The sequence below is a fragment of the Aotus nancymaae genome, unplaced genomic scaffold (genome assembly GCF_030222135.1).
Source record: "Aotus nancymaae isolate 86718 unplaced genomic scaffold, 86718_ANA_hifiasm-v0.15.2.pri h1tg000022l_1, whole genome shotgun sequence".
Classification (NCBI taxonomy): Eukaryota; Metazoa; Chordata; class Mammalia; order Primates; family Aotidae; genus Aotus; species Aotus nancymaae.
Window position 1 is genome coordinate 6,130,614 of NW_026988435.1, and position 12,185 is coordinate 6,142,798.

General features: G+C 35.6%; 1 protein-coding gene across 1 annotated transcript in view; it reads right to left on the reverse strand.

Annotated features, from left to right (window-relative positions):
- Positions 1 to 12,185, reverse strand: part of ARL13B (ADP ribosylation factor like GTPase 13B) — an 87,742-nt gene that overhangs the window by 53,238 nt on the left and 22,319 nt on the right. Inside the window, exon 3 of the mRNA XM_012474167.2 lies at positions 8,784 to 9,033. Within this exon, the coding sequence (XP_012329590.2) occupies positions 8,784 to 9,033 (250 nt within the window). The remainder of the gene's footprint in view (positions 1 to 8,783; positions 9,034 to 12,185) is intronic.

Sequence of the window (12,185 nt, forward strand, 5' to 3'; positions counted from 1 at the left end):
GAAGGTTAGTGCAGCAGGAAGAAAAGATGGAGGCTTGCACTAGAATTATAGAGGAGGTGGTGATGGTGGCAGCAGCAATAGTAACACTATAGATGAATAAAGTACTTGCAATGTCCTAGTCATTGCTCCAGTAATTTCAGAGTGGATGAAGTATGAAGTAGACACTATAATTACAATTTTACCAATATGAATACTGAGGTGGAACGAAATTAAGTAACCTGTTCCAGGTCACAGAAACTGCACATGGTGAACTGGGATATGAACCCAGGCAGTCTGACTCCAGAACCAGCTCTTAATCTTAACCATTCTCTTACTACATACTATATAGTATTGATGGAAAATAAATTAGATTAACTTCTGATAGATTTAAAAAGTAGAATTACAGAATACTGATTAGATGATGACGTCATGTACTGAGATGAGAAAAGACAGAGACGAAGGTTTCAGAATTGGCCGTAAGAAGGAAATCAAAGATGTTATTTTGGTCAAGAGAATCTGAAATGACTATAAAATGTCCAAGTGGAGGTTTTCAGGATATTAGCTATATCAGTAGGAGCTCTTGAGATATGTCAGGACTCAAAGTACAGATTTGGGTCATTTGAGCAAACAAATGGTATGTGAGGTGGTATGAAAAGTATGTGGATGTAAAAAACTGGAAGCCCAGAAAACAGCCTGGGGTATTTCAAAATTCAGACTCAAAGCAGAAGAGGAATTAATAAAAGAAACTAACAGAAACTGTCAATGAAGTATGAGGAAAGCCAATGCAAAAGAAGAGTTTAAAGAAGGAAAAATCTGAAGAGACAGTCAACTTCAGGTAAAGTAAGAGCAGTAAAATAATAGATGCAGCACAAAGACAATTATTGACTCCAAGGAGAGCAGTTTCAAGGAATTATAGAAACAGAAGCACAAATGCAGTCTGTCGAGGAAAGAAGGTGACATGAGGAAATAGAGCAGTCACTACAGGCAATTCTTTCCAATTTGAATAAGGTACTATAAAAAGTAGTCAATAGCTAGAGAGATATGTAGAGTGAAAGGATTCTACTATACTTCCAGGCAAGAAACATAAAAGCACATTCTGTTGACAGGAGCAAGAGAGAGAAATCTCACATAAGAAAGGGGAGGATACTATGCAAGAGCAGAAAGAGGTGGAATTTGAAGCAGAAATGGAGAAGCCGGACTGGGTAGGAGGAGAAACCCTTCTTCCATACTATAGAAGAAAAGGTGGGGTTTAGGAATAAAAGCACACAGTTGAGTAAATTTACTCAACTATTTCCTTAAAGAACTCAGGCAAAAATTGAAAGCACAGTGAGGTTAAGGGAGAAGAGAGAGAGGACAAGGAGGGGAAACTGCCGTTTTGAGAGAACAACAAACATTCTACGAAAGATATGAAGATAACCAGGCAGTTATCATAACTTTAATGTGAGATCAGCCATCAGTCATGTATTACTAATCTATCACGTTTGGTATTTGGGTGCTGGCACAGAATGTGTAGATAACTGGGTCTAACCAAGACGGTGGCTTTTCCACATACGTACAATGAAAGAAAAGATTGCTCAGGAGTATTTGAAATGACTGAATTTTATATGTAAAATATGTATTTCATAAACACTACAAAATAATTTTTAATTTATAAAGCATCACAAAATTGAAGAGCTTTCTATTGTGTCAATTATCAAGCATTGCTAGAGAAAAACATGTTTCACATACCTCAGCTTCCAATGTTTAAGAAACATTATTAAAAAAAAGATAAACTTAAAAGATGATAAAACTCCACAGCTGAGTAGTAATAGACATCTCTCTGCTGTTCCTTCTAAAATTTTTTCTACAGCCTTAGTGATAATTGTTTATAATTGCTCCTAAACTGTTTATCATGAAAACTGATAATATTGAGTACTATTTAATATTCCTCAGTATAATTACATCCAGATGAATTTGTAAAATATTTTATTTTAGCATTTTATATTTGCATATAGTGCTTTTAAAGCAAGACTTGAGCATAAAAAAAATCAGGAAATAATGTATCAGAGACCATTTTCATTGTTCTGTTTCCAAACCAGTTAGTATCATTCTAACCTAAACAAAAAAGATAACATGCTAATTAGTTGTGAGAATTTTGTATATTTTATTTACACACCTATTAGGCATTAAAAGTAGATATTTTTTCTTAAAATAATAATCTTAAGGGGAAAAAAAATCTTAAAGGGGGGGAGGCACAATATTGCAATATTGGAAGTATGGAATAATAAAAATAATAATTACTATGAGCACTAAAGCTCATCTTTGTAACTACTAAACTGTGCCATTTTCTGTAATTACAAGCTTCACAGAGCTTCAATTTATAAGATTAAATACTTTGAAACTGGTTCTCCTAATTCATCTACACCTGGACACAGTATATTATCAATAGTAACAATATTCATATCCACCATCGCATTTACAGAACACTAGTGAAATGCTGCACTAGAGGCTCAAGAGGATTTAAATGCATTATTCGGAATTCACATAACAAGACAGGTATTATAATCCCTATTTACAAGAGCAGACATAAAAGCTTAGAAAGATGAAGTAACCTACCCAAGGCCTTTCTGACTTACACTATCTCCTATACTAGTAGTTCTCAGTTTTTGCTATGAATCAGAATGATCTGGAGAACATGTGGGGGGAAAATCTCCAAAGCATTTCTGGTCTCACCTTCAAAAATTTTGAAGGTCTAGGCTGATGCTGATGCAGGTGGTTCATGGATGACATCTTGCTGCCTAGTAACCTGTCAAAGAGTTATTTTGTGTTATTTTGTTTTTAAGTAGATTGAAGTGATAGGGGAGGCAGGGATGGGAACTTCTGCAGGCTCCCAGGGCTTAAATTACCTGCAAAATCAGTCAGCTGAGGAGCTTTACTGTCAACTACAGCTATTTGAAGCTGAATGCCATTAAGAGACAAAAGGAATTATTCAATAAGGACGTGTGGCGATGAGTCAACAGTGTAAGTAAATGACATTAATGAAGATGACAGAGTGGTAAGGCTCCAATGAAAGGAGAGAAATCTTAAGCTAATGGGCCTTATAAATTCAATAAGTAGGGGCTTCAGAGGGTGAAATTAGTCAACAAGGGACTCACCACTCTATCTCACTCTATCTAAGGATCAACTGATTATGTGACACAGGCAGACCATAGTTCCATATTGATGGGTCTCCAGCATTCTAAAACAGGACTCAGATTCTCCTTTTATTATTTAAATGTCTAATGTGATAAAAGTATGTTCGAGTCAATTTCTGATAACCGTAATAGGATAACCGTAACCTATTTAACTTCTCCTGGGCACTTACAATGAAGAATATGACTAAAAGCAACTTGCAAACGAACATTCCGCTGTAATACTACCTAGAAGAAAGGTGAATCAAATAAGCATAAAAAGGTTGGAACCAAAAAAATATCCCATGTTGAAAAAGTAGTAATTAAAGCCTGGTTATTGTCTCTCCTAATATGGAAACTCATTGACAGGGTTTTTCACCTTTTTAATCGTAAACTTCTTTAGAATCTGCTCACAAGAAAAACGCACATACACTTGGAATTGTGTGTATGACTTCAGAGGGTCTTGAGAGGGCATTCATGGTGCAAAGACCCTGGGTCAAGAATTATTTATTTATCTATCTACCTATCTACCTAACTAACTATCTAATTTATTTTTACTGCCCCTTGAGGAGCAGGACTACCCCAGAGACAGCATGTCCAGAGTAGCCAAGAAACTCCAGTAAGATCAAATCAGAGTTATCTGTTGTCTTCCCCGAGTGAAACTCTCTCTCTCTCTCTCTCCCCCTGTCCCTCTCTCTCCCTCCCTCTCTCTCAAATATACATATATATAACTTTTGTTGTCATCATTCAATTTGTGAGGACTGGCCAAAAGTTAAGTTAGTTCATGTAACTCCACAGAAAAGCAGGCAGTGTGTAACGAGAAAGTGGCACCTTCCGATAGTTGAGAGTGCTACCACAAGTAGAATTGTTATTATCCTAAAAGAAAATTTTAGCCTGTGTATCTCCAGGATTACTCTGGCTAAAAGCATTAGGAGATTCAACTATAAAAAGAAGGGGTAATTTATAATCTCTCTGAGGCCAACTTTTAAGACTCCATAGGTACTAGTGAGACAGGGTGTAGAAAGAGCATGTGCCTTCTTATGACATCAGTGTAACCCTGGACTTCTGAAAATTTCAATAGATTAAGCTGTTTAAAATACATCGCAGCTCAGTTTATTCCTCAAGTAATCAACTATTAATGGAAAATTTCTATACTGGATGTTGAGCTTAAAATTTGGATTACTGCTGCTTTGAGTGCTATTTATACAACTGCAAAAACTGTTTACTTTTTTCTCGGAAAGGCCTTCTTTGTCAAGACTATCTAGTTTGAAAGTTTTTTTGTTTGTATTTTTTAAAAATATCTCAAGGGACAGCTACATTAATTAAGCTCTAAACAGTTAAGGGAGGTGGGGAGTAGGCAAGAGTAGATAACATAATTCATACCCTACAGTACAGGCTACAGTTACTTTCTAAACAGCTGAGGTGAGAGAAAAAGGACTTTCTAGGTTAACATGATTGCAAAGCATACGTTTGCATGGCATTTATTTTTACCCTCTTTAAAAGGAATGCAAATCATTTTAACCTTTTTATTGAAATTGGTTCTGGTCATGCCACTCTACACAGCTGAATACAAAGAATCAGAATATTTTACAGCTACTATTATTATAGTAGAAGCATTTAACTAAGCCCAAAGAAGTACAGTGACTTGTCAGGGTTATTAACAAATTCACAGTATTTCTTAGAATCCAGGTTCTAGACTGTCTTCTCCCTAAACTAACCGGTTTTCAGCTTTCACCACTTATTTCAGAAGATTTTAATTAAAATATTATGCTGATTAATAAATGCTATATAATTGCCCAAAAGAACTTCTGAGCTAATAAAACAAAGAAACCCAATCACATTCAGATTCTGACTTTTCAAGAAAAAGCTCCAGTCTGTGACATCAAGTAAAATCTGACTGATACGGTTTTACCTCTGTGTCCCCACCCAAATCTCATCTTGAATTGTACTCGCATAATTCTGTGTTGTGGGAGGGACCTGGTGGGAGACAATTTGAATCACGGGGGTAGTTTCCCCCATGCTGTTCTCGTGGTAGTAAGTCTCACAAGATCTGATGGTTTTATCAGGGGTTCCTGCTTTTGCATCTTCCTCATTTTCTCTTGCCGCTGCCATGTAAGAAGTGTCTTTTGCCTCTTGCCATGATTCTGAGTACTTTCCAGCTATGTGGAACTGTAAGTCCAATTAAACCTCTTTTTCTTCCCAATCTTGGGTATGTCTTTATCAGCAGCATGAAAAAAGACTGAGACACTGGTCAAGGCATTACTTGCAATCACACACGCCGTCAGCCTTGTGTGTAGGAGCAAGTAGAGAAGAACTAAAGATTGTCACAACCTGCTACTGTGGTCATCCACTCTACTTCCCACAAATAAAAAATTCTGGCTCTATCAATTTGTAATTTTGTGATTACAGAAAAGATTCTTAATCTTTAGGTTTATTTCCTTCTATTAAATGAGTGAACCTTTTCAGAGCTCTGTTGTTTTCTGTTTGCTTGTTATTGTGGGCAGAAGAAAGTTATCCCAGCATTAAAATGACTTCTAAGAGGCGCTGTACCCTGTCTCAACTAGTTTAGGCTCACAAAAGGGGCGAACAGAAGAAATTAGATGCTGTGAATGTATTTGGAAGCTGTGTGAAACAAAGAGCACTGTCACCCGACTCTAATACAAGTATCCCCTCCTGCTACCTTTCCACGACTCCTATCCCCTGGCACTGAGCTTAGCACAGTTCCGCTGAACATCTTTCCTACTTATTTTTATTTATTTATTTACTTAGCAATGGCAGGCTGGAGTGCAGTGGCACAATCTCAGCTCACTGCAACCTCTGCCTCCTGGGTTCAAGCAATTCTTGTGCTTCAGCCTCCCGAGTGGGTGGGACTACAGGCTCACGCCATCACGCCCAGCTAATTTTTGAATTTTCAGTAGAGACGGGGTTTCACCATGTTGGCTAGGATGGTCTCAATCTCCTGACCCCGTGATCCACCTGCCTCCGTCTCCCAAAGTGCTGGGATTACAGGCGTAAGCACCAGCCTTTCCTACTTATTATACAGCAGATCTGTCAGCGTCAGACCTATTCTATGCAAGGCATTATTCTAGCTGCAGGGGTTATGTTAGTTTAAAAAAAAGAAAAAGAATTTCTTATTGGCATGGAGCTATGAGAGGAACTTAAAGGACTTTAAGCAAAGAAATAGTAAAATTATCAAAACTGTATTTTTAAAAGTAGTCTCATATTCTTTACATATTCTTGCATTGTTTCACTGGTTATAACAAGCATGTACCACTTTTGTAACTTGAAAAATATCAAATAAAGAAAAGAACTGCTGGCAATGTAGAGGAGAGCTTGGAGGGTAGGCAAGACTGGCAGTCCGAGGCTGCTTAAGGGACTGTTCCGACCAGCAACACAGGGGATTCGTGAAAAGGAAGTGAAGGGAGGCAACACTAAAGGGAAGAAGGAGCAGTGAAGAGATTCAAGCAATATTAAGACAGTAATATCAGTAAGAGAAATTAATTGTAGGTCAGAGAGAAAAAGGTAAACAGGAGAACTTTCAAATATGGGGCTTGGGCAGACATTGGAGAGGTGTTTAGAAACAAAAAAAGAGTGAGATCTAAAATTTTAGTTATTATATAAATACTGTATACATTATATGTCTCATAAATATACGCATAGAAATTCATCAAAATGCTAACAGAGGCTGGCTCTGGATGGTAAGACAATCATTTTTTTAAACATCCTTTTCCAAATATGTACAACTATTAAATATCAATAAAAATAAACACAAAAAAATCCTTTCCCTATATCTTTAAAATTAATAAAAAATGTGTACTTTTGGATACATTTTGTATATTTTCAAAGCACATTTCTTACAAAAAGCAGTTTACCTTTGGTAATAAAATTCTATGATTATAAAACTCCCATGAGAAAAGCTGGTCAAATGGCAAACCACTCTATATTTCATAAACTTATTACACTGTCCATAATTCTTATATCCTTGTGAGTTCTCACTAACTATAAGTTTAGTTTAAGAAGGTGAAGCAGTCACAGTAGTTGTGTATTTTCTTTTCTATTCAGGAAATTCACTAGCTGAGACAGGTGACAGAATTGAAAGCAGATATTTTGCTGATAGTTATTTGATTACTCAGTAATCAGTGTAGTCACTTAACAACTGTATAAGCCTACTTTGAGGCATTTCCACAGGTATCTGCATGACTGACTCTCTCACTTCAAATGTCAGCTTCTCAATAAGGCCTCTTAGGATTATCCTAATTATAAGAGCAACGTGCCCTTGTCATCACTACCACCACAGGCTTTCTGATATTCTTTTACTTGCTTCGTTGTTTTCAATACACTTATCATCTAATATATAACTTGTTAATTATATTTAGTGTGTATCTCCCCTCCTAGAATATAAGCTGTGAGGTCTAACATGGATTTTTGTTACTTTTATTCCCAAACACATCCCCAACCCCAGCAATGCTTGGCAAACAGTGGATGCTCAAATAAATATTTGTTGAATTAATGCGTGTATTAATGAATAAAACATAAAACAGTAAATGAAAAAAATCACATAACTGGTTTTTTAAAAAGTACGAAATATTGTTTTACAAATAACCATCACTAATGTTTTTTACTTTAGTCTAGAAATCACTGATTTCCCTGCTTAAACATTTGTAAACACCAATTTAGTCTCTGGGGTTCAGCAAAGTTCTCTCTTCATACATATTTCTGTTAAAAGTTTTCCTTCAGATTCAATAAACATGAGAATTGCTTATACAAATCAAATAACTTCTCTAATTAGTTAAATGTGTAAAAATTTAAAAGTATAAACTTTACCAGCAAATGATGTAATACTGTTTTAACTTTAGAGATTCCAAACTGTCTCATTTAAAAGTGTTCATTTACTACTGAAGACCAGTGAAAAACTCCACAATTTTTCATCTAACCACACGATAGGTTGATTTTTTTTTAAATCCTTAATAATGAACCACAAGAACAAGGGAAAAGAAGCAAGAAGGCAAAGGCAGTTTATTCCAAGTTCAGTCTGCTATGTCTCACAGTTTTAGCACCATCTACTGTTTACTATGCATAAATGCTATGGGGGGGGTAATGCAGAAGTTTTTTGTCACTTAGTTTTTTAAAAATGTTCACCCATATGGATGAAATCATATAAATGTACGTTTAATTTGATAACAATCACATGTCCAACACAGAAATGCAGAAGTGAAAACTGAGAAATCAATGTAGTATTAGAAAAATAAACCATTTACATAACTCTCAAACAAGAATATTCTTCAAGAAAAAGGACAAAAGCCAAATACAAGTTATTAAAAGAGAAAAAAAATTAAAAGATACTTTAGAACCTTGTTAATGGAGTATTTCAAAATAAAAAATTCAATAAAAAGGAAACTATCACATAAAACAATCAGTTTATATTTGAATACCTAAGAATTCGCCTTAGCCCTTTTTCCCTACAGACAGCGTTATATATAACAAGGCCTCAGTAAATTAACAACTCCCAGTTAATTACATACGTTTTAGTATACTAAACCATGACTATTTTAGCTTATTCAATAGTTTGTAACACGTAAATCTCTTTAGTGGCAATGCAACTGTCCCTAACTTTACAGTGACACTAACATTACTTACACCAATAACATTACTTACACCAATATAGGCTTTCCCGATATCCTAGGATGTCTTAGCACTTCTGACATAGCCTCTTTTGTCTCTTCCATTCTCTCTTCATCACTTGAATCCACAACAAATATTACCCCAAAGGATTCAGCGAAGTAACTCTTCCAGATTCCCCGAATTCCTTTTCCACCTCCCAAGTCAAAGATGGTAACTTCAAACTTTCCTTGTCTAAGGTTAATTTTTGAAAATCCAAAAGTAGGAACTCGATCTTCAGGGCATTCTGTTTAAAATTATACAAAAAAAGGAAAACTTTAGACTTTAATTGGTAATGTTAATTTTTCAACTAAAATGACACAAAGAGTGTTATTCGTCATATTTTAGCACCAAGTGGAATATTTAGCATTCACTTACACAATAAATATTATATTAAAGCATACTGGTTTGGGAACAGGCCAGAATATAAAACTAGAAATTTTACTCCATGCAGATAGGAATCTTTTTTTCCGCTGATATAACACCTGCACCTAGCATGTAATTAGTACTTAATAAGTATCTGTTGAATTAATAAATGAATAAACTCTTGCCTTTATGGCTATTACTGTCCAAGTTACAAACAAGGAAAATGTCAACCTTTCAATACCATAGCCATTCACAGGGGCTGTTACAGCATCTGTGGAGTTATAAAGAAAACTTTATATGTACACTTAGAGAATAGAAGAGCTTAGAAGAATGAGAGAAGCTATAAAGAGTAAGACCACTCTTTTTTTAATTAGCCAAATTAAAGCTGTATTTGCAATAAAGAGACCTTTAAGGGCAGCTTGCAACAAAAAGTGTATTTCATTCTTTCTATAGAAACATATTTTGGATGCTCCAGTAAACACACAATTGAATTTTTTTGGATTTCTATCTATGAAAACATAAAGAAGGTACAGGATGTATATGAACTGCCAAGGAATGATAATGATAGTAAGAGATTTAAAAGATACCTGAGGATCATAAAAGACGTCATAGGAAAGATGGAATTTAGGCCTTATAGCTCTGTAGGATTTAAACAGGTAGAAGAGGAAGGGTAATGGCCAAGTAAAGGAATATGAACAAATTGAACATTGTGCCTGCAGCAAATCCTTAAGATTATGAATGCAAACAGAAGAGGGTTCTGAATAGAGAACAAGGAGCCACTGAAAATATCTGGCAGACCAATGATATAATTAAGGTGACTGAAACAGTGCTTTATTAAGATTAATCTTGCAAAAGTCTGTAGACTGACCAGAAGTGACAGTGATAGCCTCCTTTCAGAGAAGCATGAAAATAGAGGAATAGAAAAGAAAGAACTCATGAAACATTAATGGAACCTGCTGACTCATGGCTGTAGAGAAGAGTTCAAGCTTCATGTTTGTCTCTTCTATTCTTTCTTCATCACTAGAATTCACTATAAATAATATCCCACAGGACATTGTTTAGAGCTGCATGATCAAAACAATAGCCACAAGCCACATGAAACTTTTTAAATTTAAATAAACTAAAATTAAATAAAAAATTCGGTCTCTCGGTTGCATCAGTGACATTTCAAGTGTTCAAAAGCCATATGTGGTGGCTGGGTACAGTGGCCCAGGCCTGTAATCTCAGCACTTTGAGAGGCAGAGGCAAAAGGATCGCCTAAGATCAGGAATTTGAGACCAGCCTGGGTAATATCTAGAGCTAAAAAAAAAAAAGCCACATGTGGCTAGTGGTCCACCCTACTGGACAGTGCCAATATGGAACATTTCTATCATGGCAGAAAGTTCTATTGAACACCACTGGTGTTGAGGGTCTTATTCCCACATTTAGCAAAACATTTGCTATTACAAAGATTCATTTGAAACACATTCACTAGACTTATGTGTGACTGAGAAACAAGCTTACAACACATCAATCTCTTGGTAAGCACCTTAGTGAAGTTTACACAGCACCTGAGAAACTTAAGAGCCACTACAAGTCATACTTTTGCTAATATTTTCATTATCTAGAAAGAGAAAAAGGTAAAGTTAGACATATAAGCAGCATGATTTCCCAGAAACTGGATTACACTAGACATTTAAAAATGTGATCTAAGCCTAACCAGAACTAGTTTGTGTGAATAAAACAGGCAGCTGTCTTTCAGTATGAATAGAGAGGAATCCCAGGAAATCATTAGTGAAAACAAATCAGCTATGCTGAAATAGGAATAAGGGAACTAACATGTATCAAACACCTCCTTGGTACCAGGACTCTGTCAGGCATCAAGGGTGCAAAGATGAGTAAGATATTACTGCTGTCCTCAAAGTACAATGTAATACAGAGAAGCAGAATACTAACAGGAATAACACAGAATTTGTTATGTTCTTTAAACAAAATAACCTAGAGACGATAGTGTATAGGAATTCAAGGGAAGGAAGGTGAAAAGATGGAGGCGCAAATTATAGTCACGAAAGGCTTTCAGAGAAGGAATAAAATCTTGGAATGAAGACTTCATTGCAAGTGAACACATAAAAGCTACATAATTGTAACAGAGAAGGGAGAACTATATTTTAGGCAGAGGGAGCAATGTAAGCACAGATAAAATGATGGCAATATGCCCAGTAAACCAATTCAGACGAAGAAATTTTTTTCAAGGTTACATGGTAGGCAGAGGCAGGCCTCAAACAAAGGTTTCAGGACTTCCAAAGCCTGTTTCTTTTGATACATGGAACACCTTCTATTCTTTCCTCAGGTTCCTACTCAGCATTTGTGTTTCACAATTTAAATGTTCAGGTACAGCTTTCCCATAAATCCTTCTCTGATGATTCCTCCTACTTCTACTATCACCTTTACCTCTAACATAATACTCTGTCTTCTGCGATCTTCACAATAGCCTATACCTTCTCAACACATGGGACCATGTCTTTGTATCCTTAGCACTCAGCACAAAGCATATAGGGCTCAATACTACACCACCAAACCACTGAGATAACTGAAGCTGCTGTCCCATACATCCATCCTTTCTCTTGTCCTTCCATGTATTTATCCATCTATCCTTGTATATATTTAGGGCCTCTTATAGATGAGAAATCATACAAGAACCAGGAACACAAAGATATATGGTCCCCAATTCTGAGAATTTCAGTAAAGTATATGTGGTAAGACATAATCTCTGGAAAGTTCAAAATAAAATGCAAATACATAATAAATAAATTTTTGAGCATTTCTTATAAGCTAAGTAATATGTATGGTTCTAGAAATACAAAGATTAATAAAATCCATCTTCTGATCTCATAGAGCTCTTAGTCTATTGGGGAAATATATATGTGTGTGTGTGTGTGTGTATATATATATATATAATAACTACATATAAAATACACACACACACACACACACACACACATATATATACAAGTAACTATAATTTGTTTTTTTCTCTTCACAAATAACTACAAT